The sequence below is a fragment of the Patagioenas fasciata genome, chromosome 7 (genome assembly GCF_037038585.1).
Source record: "Patagioenas fasciata isolate bPatFas1 chromosome 7, bPatFas1.hap1, whole genome shotgun sequence".
In the NCBI taxonomy this organism is placed as follows: domain Eukaryota; kingdom Metazoa; phylum Chordata; class Aves; order Columbiformes; family Columbidae; genus Patagioenas; species Patagioenas fasciata.
Genome location: NC_092526.1, coordinates 24,720,559 through 24,746,545, shown reverse-complemented (window position 1 = coordinate 24,746,545; position 25,987 = coordinate 24,720,559). Strand labels below are relative to the sequence as shown.

Here is a 25,987-nt window from a genome sequence, read left to right as displayed (position 1 = left end):
CAGATGTCTGTTGAAACATGCTGGAGTCTTCTTGGTTTCTTTGTTCAGAGGAGTACCGGGTTTTTTTGAAGCCACCCTGTGAGTGGCTTTGTATTATATATAAGTAATCATTAATATTTAGGAGACTGGCACTAGCACCTGGCTCAATGCAAAGTTGGAATAAGATGGGCATGCGGTCATGGTGGTTGTTGGTTCTCAGAGGGGTGTCAGTCAGGTCAGGTACAGAAGGCCACAGTGAGCCACTGATGGAGTAAACAGTGGTGATGTGATATCTAAATATTTAAAATAGGAGGAAAAATATTTTTCTTTGTAAACTTTTTTTTTCTTTAATGATATGGGCAGAGCAGAAGTGCACAGACGCTACCATACATAAGAACACAACTTGATTTACTGTTGTGCTATTGGTGATCTAACAGGAGTTTGTTTTGAGGGAAGAAAACAAAAACCTTATGTGATGGATCTGGGTAATGTGCTACAGAGAAATATTTCCTGATCCCTGCTGTTGATCAGCTCTGGCTATGAGGCATGAAATGTAATTGTGTTTATTAGCTTGGCAGTCATGTCTGCAAACTTGCTAGTGCTTATGAAGTTATTTATTCCTGTCTAGGAAAGTTCATGTATACTATTTTTTTTTCCCATTAATTTTGTGCCAATCATAAATAGCCAACATACATTGTTGCTTATGTCCATGGTCTAACTAATAAATGAAACAGTGGTCAGAAAAGGACATAAATGATAAAATACAGTCCCACCAAGAAAAAAAAAGTCCCAAACTACTGACATAAAAAAACCCCCACAAAACAAAAAACCACACAAAAAAACAAACAACAAAAACCAAAACCCACACCATAAAGAACCACCTCTAGTATTGCATCATTGCAAATGAACACTTTTTTTTTTAAAGCTTTTTTTTTTTTTCAAGTTTTAAATGTGGAGGTTAATACTTTTTGAGGCTCAATGTTCTCTACTTTTTTAATAATTGTTTTGGGAGTGAAAAAATAGAGTTTACTAAGCTGTCTTGCACATTCTTATCTGTTTTATTTGTTTTATCTTATAAGAAATATTGCTGTTGTTCTATAAATAGTCATAACTGGACTGTGTGCTTATTTACTTGGGAAAATTAGGTTTGAAATGTTGGTGAATGGTACTAGTTAGTTCTCCTGCTGCATTTGTCTCTGGGGCTTTAGGGATCTGGGGGGAGATGACAGCAATAGATGCAGCAGTCTCTTCAGAGATTGCTTTATTATTTTGTGTGCAGGTTTCTTCTCTGCAAGGTTTATTCCTATATCTACCGTAGTGGCTTAGTACTTGATTCCTGCTTCTTGTTTATGCACAGTGTAATTTATACCATATGTGATTTTTAGAGAAGAGTATCTAGAACAGACTGGATGCCTTAATTTTTTAATTTGTATTTTGATTTTTTTAGTGTTATGCTTTGCTGTCTTTTTGCATTGCTCTTTCTGTTTTCTGTAAAAGTTTTTGTATTTTATACTTATAGGAAGTATGATTAAGAAATTGAATAGGTCTCCTCTAGTTTAAATTTCTTCTGTAAATGTAATGGCTCCTGCAGTATGGCTTCCTATAAAGTCAATCAAAAGTACATTAATCAAGTTTGCCTATCCCATGCAGCATGCAGTTTGGTAGTACAGTAATACTTGGGTTAACAATGCTGTCAAACATACTACTTTTATTACCTGTTTGTTCATACAACTTGGCTGACTCAATATTTTAACTACAGTATAGTGAAAGAACTTTTGCTGCAAGTTTTCTTTTTTTCTTGAGCCCTTCCCAAGGGAAAAACCACTATGCAGTAAACTGCCCAATATAGTAGGCTGGGCCTGTTAATTGAAAATCTCTTGTAGTGTTCTGTTCTGTTTGACTAAAAAGCAATATTTTCAAATCATAAAATTCAGAAATGGCTTTGTGGCCGTTGGCTTTGTCCAAGTCACTCAGTCTATTTCACTAAACATTTTCTCCTTAGGCTTTGGAGAAGGAAAACAGTGTCCAAGCAGGTTTTATCCTCCATTGTTATTTGACTCTTAGCTAACTTGGTTTAGGATTATACTTTTTCTGTTATAGATCATGCAAATAATATTCACACAAATCAAACTAGCTTTGATAAGGATAGAAAAGTATGTATTTTCTTCCAGAGTTAAAAGAGCTATCCTATGTTTAAAAAAAAAAAACAAAAAAAAAACCACACACATCTGTACCTTTTCTAACAATGTATGAACCACCTACTTAAAATCAACACTGAAATGCAGTTGGTGAAAGTTTGCTCAGAAGTTAACTGTTTTAATTTCTAACATAACCTATTCTGTTACTTCAAATGTCTTGAGGAAAGAAGAAACGTAGATTGAAGTAAGACAAAACAAGTACGAAATACTTGTTTGACTGTTTCATGGGGAGTTTCAGAGACCCTCTGTGGCCTTTTGTGGAGTAGTCCATGTTGTTAGAATTTTGAGGGCTTTTTTAGTTAGAAACATGTAGATTCTTTTAATAAGTGATAGAAATAGTGACTTTTAATGATGTGTTATCTCGTCTTCCTGCTCAGCATGGATTATTTTGTGTGGTCCTCCTCTAAATGTACCTGTTCAGGTTTAATCACAATCAATGATTGATATCAAAAGCGAATTGATTATGGATCTGAGGTCACAAAAAGAGGGTTGTATCCTTAATGGATTTTTCTTTTGTTTGCCACTTCTATCAGTATTACAGCTGGCTTGACATTTTTTCAGTCCTTGCCCGATATCTGTATAGTGCTTATAGTCAGATTTACAAAGTAATATTATTATTAAAGAGGTTAGTCTAGAGGGCTTGACATATAGGTCATGGGCTTTATTTCATAGAATCATAGAACTGTTTGGGTTGGGAGGGACCTCAGGGATCATGTAGTTCCAACCCCTCTGCCATGGGCAGGGACACCTTTGACTAGACCAGGTTGCTCAAGGCCCTGTCCAGCCTGGCCTTGAACACTCCAGGGACGGGGCATCTACAGCATCTCTGGGCAGCCTGTTCCAGCGTCTCACCACCCTCATGGGGAACAAAAATTAAAGCTTCTGTGGTTTTGGTGCAATAGAAATATGCCTCACCCATAAATTTTAATTAACTCTATTTCACGATGAACTCAGGGTTGGTCCAGGACTGGGAGTAACGCACCCAGCAACTCTGGGTCCCGAAGACACTCAGGCACCATTAGACTATGGGGCCACATACATTTTTAAACATTTTCCTCTAACAACAACCTTTCATAGAGTCATTTTGGTTGAAAGAGACACTTAAGATCATCAAGTCGATTTCATAAGGTCCTGATTTAAATTGCCCGAAGCCTCAAGTAAATCAAGATAGTGAGTATATTATGGTGTGAGAGCTTGTAAGCATGGTTAATATTTTTAGGTTTTAGCTGATATGATCTAGAAAAGTAAATTTGAATGTATCAGTTCACTGAGAAGAATTCATGCTGCTTACAACTGCTGTTCCAGGCTCTAGCACTTCTGATCCTTATGTTCTAGATTAGTTTCAAATCCCACTTTTAATGTAATTCTCATTTACAGGGAATTTTTTTTAATGAAAGCTGGGATTCCGATAACACTGTATGACCCCAGAACAACAACAAACAGCAGAACAACAACAAAAACAACCCCCCCACACACAAAAAAAAGCCCAACAAACTGTGTGTACCTTAATCTGGTCTTGTATAGAAGAAAAGCATCAAGATGTTTGTCTGTTCTCATTTATTGACACTTCTTAAATTTGATGTCCATAAAGAACCAGGATGGCAGTGTTACTGCACAGGCAGCTGAAATATCAGTGCTTGGATTGATGTATTGAGCCTGTTCTCTGCGGTGTCTTGTCTTGATTGAATATCACATTTTACAAGGTGATATTTCCCCAAAGAAGAATTTACAATTGATAAATAACTTGACACAAGAGTAAAGTGTAGCCTACAGAATAACTGTTCCTTGTTGGCAGTTCTGAAATTCTAATTAAAAGTGCCTTGGTCTTCACACTTTGAATGTCTCTGGCATCTCGAAATCTTATTATATGAAACCAAAGCAGTAAAACCAACTATGTTTGGTTTTAGTAATGTTTTAAACCATCAGTGGAAGACTTTACTGGAAGACTTTACTTGTAATTCTTGACTGTTCTTGCATGAAAATACTGGCAGTACAACTATAATTATGGTGAAGTCTCTCTCAAAAGAATATCTTGTATCCGGTCTGTCCTTAACTTCTGAATGGAAGTCTTGATTGTAAAAGAATCTTAAGAAAAAATGCTGCAATTGGTGTTATCAACATTGATACTCCTTTCTAGCCAGAAGCCTGGCGCAGATGAGGACCCTATTATGTTGCAGACTGTTCTAACATGTGGGATAATACAGTTTCTTTCTCTAAGTGTTTGCAGTTTCACAGAGGACTTCTCTCTGACCTAGCAGCTTTGTTATCAGCTGCTAAACAGGCTTCCTTGCTCAAGGTTGCTGCCCTGTGAGGAGAGGTAGACATAAATCTTGTACAAGCTGCTCAGCCTTCACAGTTCACACTTGGGCATTGAGGTTTTTATTGATGCTGTTAAAACCACTAAAACCTCTCTGCTAGATCCTGTGACATACACCCTATTATGATTATAAGCGATGAAAGAAGGGCGCATGGGGATAAAAGAGGTTTGGGACATAATACAAATCATCCAGTTTTCTTATGTGTATATTGCATGATGCAACTATGTTAGTGTTGCCAGAAATAGTATATTTTTTTCTCTGTATCTTTCCTAATCACTTTCCAAATGTTACCAAAATAAAATTCTTGCCTGTTTTTCCACAGAAGGTTAGGGATAGAGTTACACTTCACATCTTGATGATTTAAAATGTTTACTGAGTTCTTGTTGCGGTTAGCCTCAAAAATGTCTAATTTTTCCAGTTAAATGCATTAATTTCCCAATGCCATGCTTACTGTACTTTTAGTCCCTGTTCCAGAGATGTAATACTCTTCTGCAAAAGGTAGTCTCAGTTCTCTGTTGTAGGTGGATAATCTGATATCAGATGGCACGAAGACCAAAGCATTTTGTTGCATCTCAGGATGGCCTGCTTCTGGGACTAAGGCTGGCTGATTGCTCCAGGAGCCCTGTCCTTCCTTCCTCCTAGTGTAGAAGTCCCAGCAAAAGATACAAACAAGAAACTTCCAAAGTCCACTTGAACAGAGAAGCAATATGTCAGAAATTAGTTGTACTTTAAAAAACACTTTCCAGATTACCAATCCCTCCTGTGTCTGTGGTTCTCCATAGTATCCATTAAGGAACACAGGACTGACAGCTCATCATTAAATCTGTTCCTAACACTCACAGCTGTACCATATTTACCCAACTCATACAGCTTCACAAGCCCCTGTGCTGTGTGCCACCATCCAGTGCAGGTCAAACAAAACTTTGTGTATCAATCTTGAGGCCTATTGGAAAGGCAATGACTATATATGCTCAAGATTGTAAATTACAATTGGATTAAAATACCCACTACAGTGAACCTTGTTACCTAAACAAAAGAAACTTTCAGAAGAACATGAATACACCTTGTTAACTTTTGTCCCTGACAAACAAATTGCAACCTGCTTTTGGTCTGTCCAACAACTGTCCTTTTTCAGTGAAACTCCCTTTTGAAGGTTTATTTCTGTTATAAGGCCTACAAGATGTAAATCAACAGCAATATTACTAGTCGAGGCACAGTGTCATTTTGGTGTTTCCCCATGTACTCCGTTTTGCATTGAAGAAAATTAGTAGAGCAGGGACTGTCTCTTCAGTAACAGAGAGCATATTACCAGTATTTTAGTAACAATTGCTAATTCAAAATAGTAGTTCAGACATTACCAAGATGTAGTTAAGGAAATAATGTGTAATTTATTTGTTGGTGAAGCCTACTGTGTGATAATTGCACTGCATTTCCATTTCTTCTATTGTAGAAGAAACATCTCTAGCTAAGCAGGATTCTTTACAGTGCAGAACAGTTTGGCTTCTATGCAAGCTCATGTAAGTGTTTAGAAGCATGTGGAAAGATCACAAGATCAGACAGGTCTAGACCCTTGATGCCATTATTAAAAACCATTCATCACAGGGGTTCCGGTTCTCCTAAGGAAGTTGTTAGGCACAAGTAATTCAAGGGAATCTCATCAAAGCCTTATCAAAGATGGCATATTAGTGATCTAGTCTTTATGGAGGGAAAGACTGTTTAATACACTCCAGAGACAGCAATAGATCTAAGGAAGAACAACTCCTAATGAAGTTATAGAATTAAAACAAAACAAAATAGTGTAATAAAGAACTAAGAGCTTGGTATTCTGTTGCAGAAGAGCGCTATAAACTGTATACAAGTGCCACAATTGATATTAATTCCTTGTGCCTGAAAGGTAGGTGAACTTGCAACATGTAGTAAAATAGCCAAATGAATTTGTTTAATCTTTATGATGAGTAAGTGCGGAGCATTTCTAAATCATGTCTCTCTTTAGGTGACTAAAAAGCTCTATTTCTGTAACATCTGCAATTCACAACAAGGAAATAAAAATAGAAATAAATTTGCCAGGGGAAAAAAAATCTGTCAGTTTTTAGCATTAGTGAAGATATAATGCATTCTCTTCCTCATCACAATCAACTTTTATTATGTTAAGGGCTGTATGAGTTGTTTTAATCACTTGAGACAAGTATGGACATTGTTTCACAGTCAATACTGTCTGAACTCTTGAAAACAAAACTTTTGCTTATTTTTGTAGAACAGCTCAGTTCCCTCGTGTTAGGGTCGTCTGAACTGGCAGTAACTATTGTCCGCAGCATAAGTGCTAACTTCACCCTGGAGGAATGGAGCTGCTGCCAGCGAGCAGGAGTAATTCCCTCTTTGGCTGATAGGAGAGCTGGTGAAGACAAGATGAACAAATATGCTCTTAGTGCTACCTCTTCTGAACTTTGCAGCCTCATTTGAGTCCCTTTGTGATCTGCAGTTGGAGTTGTCCTGTTCCAGAGAATCCATTTCTGTACACTGCCATGTAAACAACTGGCCCATGTTTAATCCAGTTTCCTTTCGTTTTTGTCAATCTATATTGAAAGTAATTTTCTGCTAAGATTTGAATTTTGTTTTTAGTTGTTTGTGTACTACAAATATTAATGTATTTAAGAAAAGCTTCAGATTGTTTAATGATCAAAAGTACTGTAAGTTCCTTTTACTCTTCTAACAAACCTAGAAAGTCATATGAAAATACATTTAATACGTTTTAAACTCTTCTGTTTGTATATATGGTAGTCTTTCTCCAGAGGTAACTTGCTGCATGTATCCTGCAGAAGAAGGTTAAACAAACTGCAAAGCCAAACAGTATATTCCTTGAGTGATGTCTTTAGCTAAGCTATATGCTGAGAATTATACTAGCATGTGGGGGAGCTTTTTTTAAATAGAGACATTCTGGTACTGAATTTTCCAGAAAGAGATGAGGTTTTATTTTACTACTTTGAAAAAGCATTTGTACTCTATTGGAATACTAGCCTATATAAGTCTTATTTGAGTTAGAAAATTTAAAGTGCAACAGACAGGAGTGGGTACAAAGTCTCCATCTACTTGACAGAGAAATCATGAGGGTCTATTAAATATAGATGTGAAGTGGCGGTATGGCCTAGCGTAAGTATGTGTGTATGTTCGTGGTACTAACACCAGGGATCAGTCTCTGCTGGGTGTCATTCAGTAGCAGTGTTCTGTAAACTGATGGCATTATTTTTTTTGAAGGGTGATCAAATTTAATTTGATCTCAGGATGTAGTGTTGCCACCCTGTGTATGTTTTTTCACTACTAATTATGTTTTTGAAGATGGTAGTTTATAGTCTTTTACAGTATAGGAATTTCAGAATGTAATAAATATGAAGGCACCTGGGTTTTCACTAAGACATGAGGCACTGACACTACTTCTAGTGCTTCAGTGTAAAATGTTGTCAGTTACCCCTGAAGTGTGTTTCAAATCTGAAATAAGAACTGTCTAAATGCAACTTCAGTGAATTTTTTAATGTAATGGCATTAGCAGTGCTATACTACTAAGATTTTAGTACATGAATAGCTTTGGGGATAGAAATAGATTTTACGTGCAGCGCTGCGACCCCACATAGAACAGGAATGACAAGAAGTATGAAGCAATTTTAGTAACAGATTTGTATCTTATGTTGAAAAGCAAATTATTCTTTGAATGTGATGCAAGCATTTATTTCATATGAATGTCCCTCAATAAACACGTGTAACCTTAGGCATATTCATTGCCTTAGAAAAAATTTTAAAATAACTTGCTGCTGTTATTTCAAAGAGCATCTTGTTGTTAGTATCTTTACTCTTCAATGAGATATGTTATTAGACATTTTTATTTGGTTGTAAGAGATCTCAGTAATGTTATTGTAAGAGGAGACTTTATGCTCACAGCATGTGTTCTGTATTTTTTTTTTAAGTGCATGGTTTTTAAAAGTTGCATGATCAGTAGGATTACGTTGCATACTTACTAATTATTTAGAGATTTTATATATGCATTAGTGAAAATAGCTAAAAATTGTCATAGTTAATTATGCATTAACATGTTCAAAAAATTAAATGCAAGTGGATATTATTAAATAATAATGCCTAAAATTCTATGTAACAACAATGAAAAACAACTTGATGATATTAGATACAATTCTTTGCTAGCAAAATTTGAAAATAAACAAAACCACAATAAATTATACCTGCAAAATTATTGAATCCAAAATTGCTACTTTCTATGTAAAGGTTAAGGGTAAACTTTTATTGTGGAGATTCACTTCGTCAACACTAGTGCATTGTGGTGTTAATTTTGCCCCTTGGAGCACTACAGATTAATGAAAAAAATACTCTGATTTGATGCATACTGTATTTTAGGAACTTTTGGACTACCCGTGTATTTGCCTACACATTTCCAGCATGCTGTACAATGATTTAGTTGGATGTTAGTAATGTGGGACAATCTCTGTGAAATCTTTCATTGTTTAGTAGTTGATGCAGTGTCTGGCAAAAGAAGTGTTGCAGCTTTACATAGCGTTTCTGTCTGAAACTGATTCTAGCTGGTATTTCTCACGTACTAGTTAGAAGGTGGTGTATAACCTGTGACTGATGATGCACAAGAAAATTCAGAAGCTCTCTTGTTTGGTGCGGGTATCCTGCAAGTAAAGAGTAAGTACAGATCAGCAGAGCAGTTTGTATGGAAGCACACCTCAATCACTGATCAGATTGAACTGCCATGGGCTTGTGAAAAATGGGCAAAGACTTCATATGAATATGTAGTGTCATGCTGATATGCTCCATGTTTTACATTTTGCAACTGTCCATGCTGTATACAGTTAATGGACACCCTTGCTCCATGTTGGGGTAGACATGGTAACTTCCTAGACAGAGATAGATCTGGTATATACTAATTTCTAGACTCTGTGGTTCACCCTCCTCCACCGTGTTCTCAACTAAAGTGACATAGCACTCCTTGCAGCTTGTTGTGGTTTGAATGAAACTATAACATCTGCTGCTTGGTAGCAATCCTTTAGGTAGGTCATTTTTCTAATTGAGGTATCAATGTGGGACTCCAGGGAATACAGTTATGTAATAATAAACCTTGCAGTGGTTATACTTTTTCTAAGCATAGTATCTTAACTGAGGAAAAACAGCTAATCAAGAGTGGGGTAATAACAGAGAAACAGCAACATAATACTGAAAATACTGTATGAGACATTGCAAAAAGAAAGTACTTTTCCTGTAGAAGGCTTAGATGTACAACATGCGTGTTAATGTTTCCTTATTTTCTTTTAAAGGATCGCCGCTTTAATGATGAGATTGACAAGCTGACTGGATACAAGACAAAGTCACTCTTGTGCATGCCCATAAGGAACAGTGATGGAGAGATTATTGGTGTTGCCCAAGCAATAAATAAGACTCCTGGAGGTGCCCCTTTTTCTGACGATGATGAAAAAGTAAGATTACCTTTACTTTTGTGGTTTTAAAAAATGTCTTTTGTAACTCAGAGTCTTCTAAAGATACTTAATCCAAATAAGTAAATGGCACAGCTCTTGCGTTAATGATGTTTTTTTAGAAGTGCTTAATATGAAATAGATGTTTCTGTTTTTCTCAACATAAAGCATGTATCTGTTCCGTAAATATGGGAGACCTTGTGGCTGAAACTTCAACTTAATGGTCTGTAAATCTTATGTAGACTTTTTTCATGTAGTAGGTCTTAATAGGATGACTTTTTTAGTTTTGAGAACGTACAGGTAAGAATAAGTTCATGATGGGGAAGACTATCAGAGACACTCCTAACCTTGCTGGCTTGAAAAATCGCCACCTTTTCTTAGTGGTCTCCGTGGGATAAATGCCTGTAGCACACGCAAAAGAACTTGATTTTAGAGGAGATCATACATATACAACTTTTGCAAGTCTGCTATATTTTAGAATAGCATAATGCCTAAAGGACAAAGAGGGCAGAAAGGGGGATGCTAGGTGTATATATGAAATGAAATGAAATTTGGAGAGTGAAGTGAGCTGAGCTTAAAAGGCAGGAGACTAGAGGGAGCCACAATTTAAGAAAGTGGGGAGAATAGGAAATGGTGCAGCTGAAGGCAGATGCATACCGCAGAGTGTGGAAGGAAATGTGTGTGAAGACAAAATATGACTGGGGAAGAGAATGGTAGAGGGCAGCAAGCTGTGGAGGAACAGAACAGCAACTCTCTCTGTCCAGGAGAGAGAAATGGAGTCTCCTTCATGCATGTAATAGTGAATTATGTTTGTGTATTAAAATAGTATTGAATCTAATTTTTTGTGGCATTGTAGTTAGAGGCAGACTTTGCCCCCAAAAGCTCTTTATGATGATTCAAAAGCAGTTAATATTTGATGCAGAGCCATTGTTAGTGTCTTACATATGTGTTGACATGTCTGTGCTATGACAAAAAGCTGTCAACCCTTTTGTCTTGACAAATGCCTATTGGAAGGGAAAAATCTTGTCTCATTGCTTCATCTCAGTAGATGGAGATGACTTTGACAATCAAGATAGATTGACATGAACAAAATACATTATAAAACTAAACTTACAGTGGTTTATAAAGGCTGTGAATTATTGCACAAATCAAACTCTTCTTCCACATAACCATAGTAATTGCGTTTTTGAATACAACTTGAAGTTGCTCTTACATTATTATTTTTACTTGTTATATACTTACAGCAATACAATTAGAGCATTGTGCATAACCATTTCATAGTCAGAAACAATTGTTTGGTGAGAATAAGAATCTTTATATGAATTATGTCTGTTAATAGCATCATACTCTGGTTCGCTGTGCAATGGGAGTAATTAAAAATTGATTACCTTATTGAAATTTTAGGATGTGAAGGAACCTTTTGCAGTCCAGGTGGTAAAATCTTTGCCAAGTGAAATATTAACAAGGAGGTGCATTGAAGTTGAGAGAGTAAAAAGGAGTACTGATTATTTCTATACCTTGTGTTTGTTATCAGATGTCTTCCAACAGAAAAATTATAAGCAAATATTTCATTATAGTTTTATTATTTAGCATAGCACAACTTTACTATCAAGTGGAGGTCTTCTAGCAGTTATTCTTAGCAACACCTGCTTACAAGTGAAAAGCAGCTTGTTTACCGTGTGCCACTGTTTGGTTTTGGTGCTTTTCCTAAATCTGTTTCAACATTATGTTGTGATCTGATGTGCTCTTGAGCTACTTTTTAACTTCTTGTTAAGCTTCAAGCTTCAGATTCTCTTGAAGACTTAGTCATTTGGATCCCACTTGAAAGACTAGACATGTTTGGATTACAGTCTTTAAAATACAAATAAAAAGAGTGGAGGCTAAATTAGGCCAACAGTAACAAAGCTTATAGATTGACAGACTAACAATACAGATGACTCAGCTCCTCAGATATATGTAGTACTGTAGTGAGCTTTTAAAAAAAATCATGTATGTCAACTAACTGTGGTTATTCTTCACACCACCAGTATTAGTAATTTTATAAACCAGAAAAATTAATTATAAGAACAGTACTCATTGCAGTGTGTATGTATATCTGGCATCATTTTTTGGTTAGATATTTTTTTCTAAATGTGCGTTGAATAACAAAGAAGAAAGTCACAGTCCAATCTCTGGCAGTATCAATTATTCTAGCACCACATTAAAGACACTTTTTTTCTTCTGCAGAGAGCTTATAAACTTTTTTCCCTAAAAATTAGCTTTTAATAATGTTTTTGCAAGGTGTCAGTGTAACTGATTCTGCTTTGTGATTTAGTTTGAATTAAATGACTAAAAAGTAGTTCTCAAATTTCAGATGCTACTTTTTCAGACATCTGAAGTGACCCAGTACTTAAATTGTTTCTTTGTAAGTTATCTAAACTTGTGTAACCATTAGTTTGCTTCTGAATTACATTTGATTCTTGAAAGTCTTGGATGTTGAATATTGATATATTCGCATACAATACAAATCTTGTTAGTGTATGCTAGAATGGGTAGCCAAATACAAATTAGACAGAATGAGACCTTCTCAGAATAGGCTTTTTCTGCACTTCTTTTTATTGCTACTCTGTGTAAAGGAAATTTTGTTTAAAATACAGGCTTTATCGTGGATTTGATTATCATACATTCGACCAGCAAAACTGTGTACGTGTTAATTGTGTATTACATAAACATATTAATATAAATATTAGATGCTAGTACTGAGGTTGTGGCATGTGCTTCCATTCACTAACTGTTAAATATTTTATAAAATCATCAAGATACCCATAATTTGTCATCTTTATATTATTTTTACTAGTCATTCACTGTTATAAGCCTGTATGTTAGAACTCTTCAAGAATATATTAAATGTGTTCTCACGTATCGAGTTTATGGAAAAATGAGAATGTAACCATTATCATACCCTGTAATAGATCTTAGATTTAATGAGGCCTGGCAGTCCATGTGCTGCTATTTCCAAATCATGATATAATTCTGGGAAGAAAGAGAGCACACTCTTCCAGGAGAACGTCTTGCAGAAGTAACAAACAGGTGTGTGGGGTTTTCTTTAATTGTAACATCAGCAGAAATGGTTGTGAGGAAAGACAGCAAGTGAAAACTGGGAAATCTTTTTCAAAATAAAAGATCTATTGACGTACTGAGGTGGTTTGTGCAGAAAAGCCTAATGAGTAGCTGGCAAAATATGTAAATTAAGCTTAATGTTGATGCTACAATTTCCAACAATCAGCAACTTCAAAATGGTTAGAAAATGAAAATGTGAATTACTTCTTCCCTTCTTCCCCCAAGCCCTCCCAAAGAAAATGTCAGAATCATTTAAGTCTGACTCTTGTTTCATAGAATCCTTTAGGTTGGAAGAGACCCTCAAGATCATTGAGTCCAACCATAACCTAACTCTGGCACTAAACCACATCCTTAAGAACCTCATCTAAATGCCTTTTAAATACCTCCAGGGATAAGGACTCCACAACTTCCCTGGGCAGCCTGTTCCAATGCCTGACAACCCTTTCCATGAAGAAATTTTTCCTAATATCCAATTGAAACCTCCCCTGGTGCAAATTGAGGTCATTTCTTCTTGTTCTATCACTTGGGAGAAGAGACCAACACCCTCCATGCTACAACCTCCTTTCAAGTAGTTGTAGACAGCAATAATGTCTCCCCTCAGCCTCCTTTTCTCCAGGCTGAGCAGCCTCATCTGCTCCTCATAAAACTTGTGCTCCAGACCCCTCATCAGCTTTGTCGCCCTTCTCTGAACTCTCTTCAGCACCTCCATGTCTTTTCTGTAGTGAACGGCCCAAAACTGAACACAATATTCAAGGTATGGCCTCATCAGCACAGAGTACAGGGAGATGTTTGCTTTCCTAGTCTATCATCTCTTAGTATTGTGCTAAGCAATTAAAGTAATATGTTAGTTTTTTTCCAGAGCTGCAAGACTATATTGTATATTGAAATGTCAGTTGGGGACAATACTGTCTTAATTCAGTGGGGAAACAAAAAATTATGTTTTTAATTAGAATTAAGTAGATGCTGGCATAATTTTTATGTATTCTTAGTTATTTTTGGTAAATTAACAACAAAGAGAGTATTTCAGATTTCAGGAGTTTTTAATGCTCCCAAGCTGTAAGCAAGTTTATACTTTGCAATATGTAAAATGAACTACTAGATTTTGAAGGGTTTTTTTTGTAGTTTTTCACAGCAAATTTTCAGGTTTTTCTATTACATCTCTGACCACTGCGATAATAACACAGCACTAACAACAAGTCTAAGCAAATTTTCCACACATAATTATTGTTCCCCACTGCCATTATTTTTTTTCCTTTGGCTATAAGGGATGTTTCAGCCAATTCAATGTTGAAGTGCAAAACTGGACTTGACAGCCACTGGCATGAGAGAAAATGTTCTGCCTCACCATGTGTCTTGTCTCTGCAACATCAGTGACTCCATTGAACAGACTTATTTTGGAGATTTCCAGTTTGATACAAACAATAGAATACCTTATTACTTTTGTATAGCAGCCATTATTATTACATTATGTTGTGTAATTGGTAACTTTTTTGAAAAATAAGCTGGTGGTATACTTCTACATATATCTTGCAAAACAAGACACCAGTTTATCTACACAGAGTAGGAAGATTAAAATCCAAACCCTTGAAATGAACTATGCACGTTGCATGTGTTTCCAGTACTGTACTGAAGATTCATTTAAGTATTTGTGCTGTTTTGGTGAGTCATACTTGTTCCAGGACTAGTAGAAACTCAGCCTAACAAGAGCTTGACAGTCTGGAGCTTAGATTACTGTGTGCCCTTTAGCGTCTTCAGTGCCAAAACAAATTTAATCTTCCATCAGAGGTTCAACAAAAACATCAGCAGCAGCTCCACTGTCACTTAAGCTGGCATCCTTCTCTCTGGCTCTGACGTCCTCCTGGCCAGCATAAGTGAATCAACTGTGGGGAAACTACCCAGGGCAGCCAGTTCAAATTAAATCCTGCTTGAGTTACTGAAGAGAAGTAGTTTCAATGAGATCCCTCCTGGGAGAGGGAAGGAAGAACTGGATTTGGTTCTGTGCTCTGCAGATAGTGTTATTAAGAAATATATACGTATACCGATTCCAGGATTCAGCTGGTGTATGTCTGGTTTGTGGGCACTTGAAGATATGCTTCTCTCGTGCTCCAACATTTCTATTTCTTACATTCTTAATAGCAGCCCTATGGTTCTAAATTGTCCAATTTGAAGTGCTGCTCTTGGTCCATATTAGTTAAGGCTTAAAGATATTCTGTATGGGTCTATGATAATGATGGATGATTTGCAGGGGTTCTGCTATACCTACTAATTTAAACCTGTCATGCAAAAACTCGTGGAAAATCAAGTAACACTGGCAGGTAGCAATTTCAAAGTCAGGACAATTTCTTTAGCTTGGGGAAGTAATCAACTATAAATAAAACTACTAGGAAAGGGAATGATCCAGAACATACTAGCATCTCTGACTGTTGTTGAAAATGGTGACCTCAGCTTTGTGAATGTGTGGAATTTACTTTAAAAAAAAAAGAGTCACTTGAAAATTATTTTGATGGGTTCCCTAGAAAGGAATGTAAGAAATAAATTAGATAATGAATTTGTGTTTCACATATTGCAGTATGTGATGACCTCCTGCTAACATCTGCCTTGGTTCTCTGAAAATCTGCAATGCAGTGAGACTCAAAGCTATTATTTTAAATTGACATTACCCTCAAAGCTATCATGTGGCCTGTATGTCACTTACATCCCAATGCAAGGGACGAATTTGCTGAAAGAAGACAGAAGATAACAAAGGCATATGAAGGATGAAGGTGCTGAAGCACTACAACTGTCTGGGAAAACTCTAATGGTCTATTAGGCATAGTTCTTGAAAAGTGCTTGCTACACAAATCTAAATTAGAGTAAATCACAGTAACTGAACTCTCTTGCTTGCAGAGTTTAAAACTATTTGTCACTAGAATATTTGGTTTATCAACGCAGCTGCACACCACTGATTTGCAACCAACAGCACTAAATGGCTACAGTGGCAAATATTTGAATGGACTTCCTTCATTCTTGCATATTTTCAGTCATGCTTTCAAGTTAAGCTGAAAGTCTAGATTTCTTTTTAATTACAGAACTCTGGAAGTGTGCTTGAAACTTAACACAGAGGTATTGATAGAGATATGTCTCTTAAGACTGGCAGTTAGTATTTGAATTGGATGTCTTCATCTCTGAGTTCTGGAAACATTTAAGATCTATTACAGTGATATTTTAGTGGATTATTTTTTCAAATATAAATGTATATTTTTCCTAGGCTCAGGAGCTGCTTTGCTGTGTGTTTATGGTTTGCATTGCACTAAATCCTTGATACCTGCTTGAGGCCTCTAGGTGCTGTCATAAAACACACACACACATTGTTGGATTTGACATCGAGAAGTGTTTCTCTATAGAACAGTTCAGTGAAGATTTTCTTTTTTTCATGGGGCTGGAGTTTTGTTCTTGTCTTCTATGATGGTGAGACTGGGGAATGTGTCTGGATTCTTCCTGCAACTGTCAGCAGGAGTCTGAACCTGTTGGCTCTTCCCATATTTCCTGTGCTTGTATCTTCTTAAATAATTAATGCAGAGAGGCTTGAACAATTAAGAGCTCTTGTCTGTAAACCTAGACTGTCATTTGGCTAATACTTGTAGTATTTGACTCCAGGCTCAATAAGCTAAATGGAAGAATCTCTGCTGACTTCATGGGCTTTTAAACATCAAACCTCTGGCCATTTCTAGGATAGGAACATCTTATTAAATGCAGATCCCCAAGTTTATTTTATGAAGCTTAAATTCATCAGTTAAGTATCAGTTTTGGCTTGTGTCCTTCCACTGGAGGCAAATGGACCCCAATAAGTAGAACACAGTTTGTGGTAGACTGTCGTGCTGATCAAATACCTCTCTGATATCTCAGTTCACTAGACATGAAAGGAGTTAAGCAGTCTTTTTCTTTTTTTTATGAGTATTCACTGAAAAGTCAGAAAACTGGAGAGGTTGTTAGACCAACCATTCCTCCACAATAAAGGTCAGTCTCCTGCAAGTTAAGTTTAATTTCATTTTCCAGGAGGCATTTTGTCAGCTGCCTGGACCCTGAAGTTGCCTCTGAGCTTGTAAAAGGTGATCAGATTTAGAAATGATAGTCAGTCCTGGAAATTGAGCTATACAAAGAGCCACAAGACAGAAAAAAAACTTTAATGATATTTGTTGGATGCTTGTGGGCAGAACAATCTGGTTGGAACATGAGAGCCTTGTATGCATTTCTTGTGTTGGGCCTCATCTCGTTCACCTCCACAAGAACTGTGTTGAGTCTAATGTCAGAATGAGAGCTGCTGGTTTTTATGTACCTAAAGTTCTGTGCAGGTTATGTTAAATTCATCCAGTAGATACATTAGATGATCTTTGTGTCTCTTGGATCAACTTTTTCAAGTAGATTAGAGGATCACCAAGGCTGCGTTGTAGTAGTTATTGTAGGGCGGACTCTGCAACTGTGTGAGGACTTGAGATGATTTTTGTCTAAATACAGACACACAGGGCTCCAAGCAACAAGCCGATGGTAACAGGCAGTGCTTTACAGCCTGAGTTAAGTTTTTTATTGTTCTGTTTGGCAACTTGTGGAAGCAGCCCGACTGATTTCCTATGAAACTGCAGGCCTTTTCCTCACATGTGACGGCATTAAGTATTTGTATCTAATGCAGCATTTGAGAACACATACTGCTGCTTTTCTTCATGCTTAGTTCAGTCATGTTATCAAAAATTAGACTTGCAATGATTTTTATCAGTTGTGTCCTTGTTTGACGAAACTCCAGAGGAGTGATCCATTAGAGACAAATTATGAAAAATTCAGTATTCCCTTGGATGTCAGTCTTACTATGAGACCTATGGGTCTTCCTGCAAATTCTGAAGCACAAAAATAGCCTTGGAGCTTTGTGCTCTATTTTCTCTTTTCACTGGTATTCATAGGGGGTTGCAGCAGACTTGGAGAAAGGAGTCCAGATCTCCATGGCTCAAAAACGTCAACAAACTTTGCAGGAAGACTGGTAATGCAACAAAATGTGGTGATCATGGGGCACCTTTTCCTTGGCGGAGTGCAGCCATGCTGTGTTCTTCAGTCAGAAGCAGAATAGTGTGAAATTTTCAACAGAAAGCTCAGAAGTCAAGAATTCTGCAGTTCTGATGGTAATTTTTGGACACTTTAGTAACTAGATCCTGTGATCTTTAAATATTTGATCTTTTTTATTAATACTATATTAATAGAATTTTCACTTAAATGCTTTGAATACCAAAACAATAATAATACAAGGGCTCAGGTGGATTAGAATTTTGTTTGGTTCATCTGTCAGTAGAAAGAGAGCCTGCTGCAAAATAGTCTGAGGGCTATGATGTGTATACTTGTGTTACAGTAAAACTCTTAGGTACCATCTATACAAGGAATTGACTAGAAAAGCTTTTTTTTCTTCTTCTCCTGGAGAAAACTATTTTATTACATTACCAAAGGAATAAAGATTTTTACCTTCAGCTGTTGTTTCTTGGCAAAAGTCCCTTAAACCAACTAAATTATTTTGTTCAAATGGCTCATTGGAAAAATCTTGTTTGCTTCAAGTGAAACCTGCATTGGGGTCTCGTTACAGAAGCATGCAAAAGGGAACCTTTCTGGTCAGCAGCTGCTGAATCCTTCACTTTTGACAATTACTGGAGAAGTGCCCTGCGGGCTGGATGGGAGGACTTTGTCCCTAGTAAAGTGTTTTCTGAACTTCTGTCAGTCTGTTCAGTTCTCCATAGCTGTTTTTCATAATAACTTCAAGGCTTGATACACTTTTAGAAAATAGCATTTCACATCTCCTGTGAATTGCTTATTTTTCCTGCAGCAGAATGAAATATTCGAGCAGCAGTTCCTGCCATCAAAAGTATTTCCTGCTGGAATAAGTGGTACTGAGCCTGTCTATAGCTATAGCTTACATGATGATATATTGAAAACTGCTTAGCAAATCACTTTGCTAAAAATTAAGTCAACCTCTGACCTTCAACATGTTATTACAGGTTTCATAAGAAACTATAATTAAAACAGTATTCTGTCGTTCTAGCACTGCTCACAGTATAGTATGCCTTAGGGCAAAACCTTTTACAGTGGTCTCTCTTTTGAAACATAATTCTGGAAATGACATTGGGTGGTTCCATATGTACTATCATACTTTCCATTTTAAGTATTCTTACTTTATCATAAGGAAATAATTTTCCCTCTTATTGAGCTCAGCCTGAGCTCTTAAAGCCTTGTTGTATGCTGTCCATGCATAGAGCAGCTGTAATCTGGACACATCTGGTTAGAAAACACCAAAGCAATTTCATGAAAATAAATTTCAGCTGCTTAATAGTCCCAGCTTTATATAATATTTATTACCTCCATGACAGTTAGTGCCACCCTGCTGTCCTTGATCAGTTTGCTAAAGTGTAACTGGTCTATAATTGGTGAACTCCTGATTGTACATTAGAAGGAACTTGATTCTCCTCCATGTCATCTTCGCAGTTGCCAGTCTGAGAGATTCCTGTCTGCATCCCAGCAGTTGGAGCACGTCTGCAGCAATGTAACTGTGAGGCCTGCTGGGAGCGCATAGGAACAAATTTACCCTGTATATGGGAAGCTGGCTGTTAAATTCTGTGGCCACAAGTGAATAAATAAACAAAAGAAGAGACTGACCACCTCAGATGAAAGGTCTGTCTCACCCTTCTCTGCCAGCTGCCAAAAGCAAATACCTGTCATGGTATTTCTCTCATGTACTGCTGCACCAGTTTCCCTTGATTTGCTGATTTGCAGTTCAGGCCAGATATGTTTTTTTTTTTTACCTATGAATTTATTCAGGCATTTTTTTGAAGCAAGATAAACTTCTAGATCCCACAATATCCTGGACATTGTGTGAAGAAATGCCACCTGACTGCCATTAATTTTGTTATTGCTCCTTCTGCTTTTAGTGGACACAGTGAAGAGTCATTCCCTATTCATTTCCATGCCAATTGTTTTGCCATAAAAATCTTCAGCCTTTAAATGTTGTGAAGTTCCCGCCTGGAGCAGCAGCCTTCCCTGCCGTCAGCTGTTTGCTTTGGCAGAAGGGCTGTCTGCTCCCCAGAGCCCTGGGCAGCGCCTCTGCTCTGTGGTGATGGTTCATACTTTCCCTGTCTGGAGAAGAAAAAGTCACTTGAACAATTTTTGTGTATGCTCTAGTCTGGAAAAAAACTAAAACAAACCTCACAATCCCAAACCAATCAGGAACTGCGCTTTTCTTTGTGGTATAAAACTGTCAGGTATGCCCAGAACTGGTTTTGGAAGCAAGGGCAAATCTTCAGTGCTTATTGGCATCTTGATGCCACTGCATTAGTGGAAGATTAAAAACAAACAAAACTGTAAACAAACAAAAAGACTTGTTCATCATTTGACCTAGCTAGTCTGCTTTGCCAATTGTTAACTTCAGCAGACATCGTTACTGTCCTTATGAAAGATTCCAGAGCTTCCTGTATCACTGTGGATGTTTGGAAGTGTTGTTTCTTTAATTAAAAACTTTCAACAAAGGATAAAAAACATGTCAGGTCACCAGTAAAAGTTAGTCAACAAGATTACCGATTACTGTGCAGGAAGACTACATGTTCAGAGTGGAGCTGACTAGAATTATCAAAGTTAAAGTAGTTTAACCAACTAACGATAACAATTTTGCTTCTCCTGCCTGGCTGGCAGACACTAAACGAGCATTAAAACAATCAATATTATAATGATTTTTTTTCAGTTGGAACATTGTTGGAGCTGTCAGAGATAATTGAGCCAGATTGTTTGTAATCATAAATGATGGTCAGAGATTTCAGCAAGGAAATTATGCAGCACACTTAAGTAACTCTTAACAGGGTAAGCAAACTGTGTTTAGAAAAACATTTCCTGTGAACAGCATAGTGATACAGACAGGGGCACCAGGAAGAACACTTCATTTAACAGTGCTTTATGAAAGCTGTGAGTAAGCACCTTAATTGTCAATTCAGACTGTGGGGAACTCTTTTACTTAGAATATTTATCCACATACGTTTTTAGTGAAATGAAAAAAATACCGGCAGCTATCAAGGCTGCAGTCTTTGAACTGAACTTGACGTGAATTTAACCTTAGTATTAATTTGTTGGCGATTTGCTATCTATGTGGTACAATAGATAAAAACCAAATCTTCTGGGGTTGTTTGTGGGTTTTTTTTGTTTGTCTGTTTTGGTTTTGTGGTTTGTTGTGGTTGTTTGGTTTTGTTTCTTTTTGTTTCTTTTTTCCCGTGGTTTGTGTGGGTTTTTGTATTTTTTGTTTGTTTGTTTGTTTGTTTTTTTAAGGCTTTTGCTATATAAAAACAGAGTAGAATTTTGCATTGTTGGTGTCATGGTTACAAGTCAAATTCAATGATAATAGCTTTCTGGCATGATAATAGCTCTCCAGTGTTCTGGTATGCTTTTAAGCTGGAAGGTGAGAGGAAACGCCCTGGAATTATAATGGACAGGGCCCAGTGTGTAGGGCTGTGTTATGGGATCCCAAATACGGGGAGGCAAGTACTGAGCAGTGATGGAGTTGTGGAGATGTGAGAGCAGAGGGTGTCCTGGCTGCCATGGGAGGTGTCAGCAAGATGTCTTGCAGGGCAGCCGGGGCCATGTGTTGTGGTCTGAGCTGGAGCAGCCCTGCAGACTTGTCCTACAGAGCAGAATAACTATGAATCTGGTACTGCTTCCTACTAGGGAGAGGAGACTTTTAAAGAAGGAAGCTTGCTAAAACATGTTACCGTAAACACAATCAGAATTTTCCTGTTCTGTCACACACAGTGGAAAACATGTTTAGTGTGGTTAGTGGGGACTATGTACTCGCTTTTGTGCTTGAATCACAACGGTTCATTATCTGCTCTAGCCTAGGGTTTCAGGGCTTCTCCTTCAACTCAAGGTGTAAAGTCATGAGGTTTTAATCCTGTATGCCCAGAAGTTTCGGTTCTCAGTGATGGCAAAGATTGTTGCTAGCGTACTGGACATGCACAGCAGCTGAAATGTGGCCTTAATAATACCACTGTCACAAGGGTAAATTCCAGTCTCGAGTCTCTCAAAGAATATCAAGTAATTGTGAACTTCAAGAAGGTGGCAAAATTTGATAGAGCAGTAGGGATGTGGATGATTTATAAAAGCCGAAGTCTGCCTGCAGAAGCGCTAAACCAGCAGGTAGGCAAGAAGCTTCTCACTAACAAATTAGAGCAACAAATACTGCATATAATTGAAGTTTTGGAAAAACATGCAAAGTAGAGACTGTAATTTTCATTTTAAGTGGAGAGATGATCTCTGGTTTTGTGTGATCTCATGAACATCTGACAAAATCTGGCCACTGAGTGATAAACTCAATAGTTGCTGCTGACCTAAGCCATTCATATACAAATTGAAAGCATTTTATTTTTCTGAAGTGCTGGGAAATCACTGTACGCAGGAAGTAGAGCCCATTCCAGTGAGATGCGGAAAGGTGTAAACCACCATAAGAGCCTGTAAAAGCAAGCTGGAGCATTTTGTGTGTTCAGCTATCAGCCTTATGAGGTTTGAAGTTGCTGCACTGCTGTTTATATTTGGAATAAAGACAAGTGGTGTTATAATTTCCCCCTGCCTCAATACAGCTTTTCACATTCTCTTAAAGTTAGGTTCCATTTCCAGTGCAGAAATAGTGGAAAAGACTTTTAAGAAACGTATTTTATAATCCTCTGTGTTCTATGTATAAGGAGGATTTAATATATGTTAATCAAGAGAATTAATTCTTCCACTGGTCATCTTCCTGACTGATGTAATACTAAGCTAGTATGTCCTGAACATTAAAACAAAATACTTCAATTACTGTTTCATCATATACTTACTTTTTGTTTTAATGAAAACTGAATGAGAGAAGAATAATTTGGATTGATGCTAATTCAATTTATTCTACTTTGCATGGCCTTTTGTTTCACTTCTGCTGTCAGCTTTGTGGATTTTATGAGAATTTATATGTTAAGCCAGATACAAAGACCTATTTTTGCTTATATAAAAATATTAATTTAGATGTTGGATGCTTATAGTAGAATGTGATGTTGAAGCTGGAAATTTATGTTAAAAATATCCATGAGATACTGTTTTAATCAGAACCCGCTTTTCTGGGATAGTTGCTGTATTCCTGACATGAAATTAATCAGGCAATGTGATTTTATCTGAATATGACTATGGAAGTAAGTATTTGGAACAGTAATCAGAGCATTGTGTGTCTGGATGCATCTTCTACAATGGCAGAGTTTATAGCAGCACAACTGTGTTGGTTTTCTTTGTTTTTAATGGAATGATTTTGCATTTACTTTTCTCTCAATATTTTATTTTTTTGAGCCAATCCTTGGTTCTACTTTTCCTGGAGACGTCTCTGCCTGACTGGCAGTAGCTGCGGCTGCTGGGAGTTATCTGTCACCATGCCTAGTGGTGTGGTTGTCACATTCCTGTTAGTCTGGCATTGAGACTACTGAATTAATACTCAAGTTTGTGGTCTTATGAGTGGTACTGTTGTATTGACCAGAGCTGCATATTGATACCTTATCATTTTCATTTGACATTACTGTCACACAAGGGCTGGGAGAGTGAAAAGCTGGGGCAGATCCAAACTGAGGGCACAGCAAAAAGCGAAGCATTTTACACTCCTGTGTTTGAGTCTAGCACTTGTGTGCCACCAGAAAAGGGTCTCACCCCCTCTAGTGGCTTGTGTTCCTACTTGGTTGTGATAATATACAATTAAATGAACATGATATCTAGGGCAGTGCCTCCCGAAGATAAGTTGTGACTCTCTGTTAGGTTGACCTTTCTGGTATTGTTGGTACTTTTTTAACACTGAAAGCTGGCAGAGTGTTTTGTAAGTGTTAATGAAATATAAATCTAGTTACTAATCTTCATGCTTCTTCCACGTTTTTTTGGTAGACATTTACTCCTCATCAATGCAGGCAACTTTAGGCTAAGAATGCTACAAGTGTTTGCAGCTCTCCACCCATGTCAAACCAGTGGTTTACCTTTCTAGGTGAGGACTGAGGCTGCTCGCTGCTCCCAGTCCCGTGTGCGAGCAGCACCAGCCTGTTCGCAGTGCCATCAAGTGGATACGAGGCATCACGGCACCGCGTCTGAAGTTTCTCATCCCCTTTGTTATAACATCAAAATCTTAATAAACCTAGCTTCACTTACTTGCATGTCTGATTCTGGCAACACCTGCAGAAGCCTTTCCTTTCTGCCTGCAATACTGAAGCAGCAGAGTTAGTTCTCTAAAAACATGTGCTTATATGGGAAGATAAATCAAGATCTTTTTGCTCCATCGTTTGTCTGCAACTGATATACCAAATAAGCTTGATTTTGATATACATGTCCTTATCATAGGTGAATAACTGACACTTGCTCAGTGTGGATCGAGGTACTCAAACATTAATAACTGCCAGGATTGAAGTCATGTTCACAACTGCATTTAGAACTTTCCAAGGGGTTGTGTTTGCTTTGTGAGCAAAGTTTTGCTATTTATTCTTGTGACTTTGTTATGTAATCTTAGACGTTACTCATTTCCCACTTTTCAATGTTTTTCTGAAGATGACAAGATGAGGAGATGATCTCAGACAGCTAAAGCAAGACCTTAAGTGTACTTTAAGTGTATCTTCACTCAAAAGTAGTCTTATGGTTACCTGATCCAAGAAATGCACTCAGTAGCTACCTCCCTGTTCACCCACAAAGTTATGCAGCGTGTCTGCATATGTTGCTGCTTTAGTCTGGCAGCATCATCAACTGTTAAAAACTGAGGAAACTTTTCTTTTGTTAGAAGCTGAAAGTAGCTGAACATTTTCCAACAAGAAAATTTTTTTTATTATTTACAGCTTTATCACGTTTTAGATATTCAAGGTGGATGTTTCCATGCTGATTTTTTTTCCTCAAACAGAAACTCATTTGAATTTTGCCTTTTTTCTTTTAATCTACTCAAAATAAGTTTTTCTCGAACTATTTTTGAAAATATTTTCTTTGTCAAGCTCTTGTGCACCAAAGTTCTGGAAAGGAAGCCTTGATACTGGGCTGTGAGCTGCGATACACATGGCTGGATAGATGTCAGAGGTGCTGTGAGGAGCCTAATGCTGTCCATGTGGTTTAGAATTTGTTTTTTATGGTATTCTTAGAACTTTGTCATTCTTCTTTCTGGTTTATGGCTCATTCTATGACTCTCATTTTTCTTCTCACACTTCAACCCTTGTATCCTCCTTTTTGCAACAGGGAGTGGACCCTGGTGCTGTACATGATGCTCATCTTCCCTCTGTGCTCCCTTTTTCTTATCCTGTTGCTATCGTTTTGCTCATGTGTCTTCCTACGCTTTGTGCAGATGGGTGCATTTGTGAGAGGGTTAAGAGTCTCAATAGATTTGCTGTTTGTTAGCTTTCAGCATGTATCGCTTCTCACTCAGACACTGAACATGATGGTAAAAAGAGGTGATTCCACAAAATCTGTGTGTTGTAAGGACTTCTGCATGTTCAAAGGGCTACTAGACTTCAGACCAATGAAAGCTGCTACCAGAGGTTGTCACAATCTGGCATTGTTTGTCATACAGCATTGTATGTCTCCACTGTCAGGTATTACTAGAAATGAATACAAGGATATAGAATACCCTGTGTCCCCGTTAAACTATTTGCACATAGGAACAACCAAGTTTACTTGATCTATATGATGTATAATGCAGTAGGTTCACTCTTTTTGAGTTTTTCTTTTTTATTAACCCTTTTTACTATTTTATCTCAGTACTGTTTATAATTTTCCTTTGTTTTGCCAATCTGTCTCTGTTTGGATTTAATTTTTAATCATGTAATACTGCTTTATTTCTAACTTATTTTTCTTCAGTACAAAGGGATTTTTCTCCTCACTTTCTGCCTTATTCAGCCTTGTCATGCAG

At 37.3% G+C, this 25,987-nt stretch overlaps 1 protein-coding gene across 1 annotated transcript in view; it reads left to right on the top strand.

The window, feature by feature from the left end:
• Positions 1-25,987, top strand: part of PDE11A (phosphodiesterase 11A) — a 138,048-nt gene that overhangs the window by 8,387 nt on the left and 103,674 nt on the right. Inside the window, exon 2 of the mRNA XM_065841191.2 lies at positions 9,814-9,972. Coding sequence (XP_065697263.1) covers positions 9,814-9,972 — 159 coding nt within the window. The remainder of the gene's footprint in view (positions 1-9,813; positions 9,973-25,987) is intronic.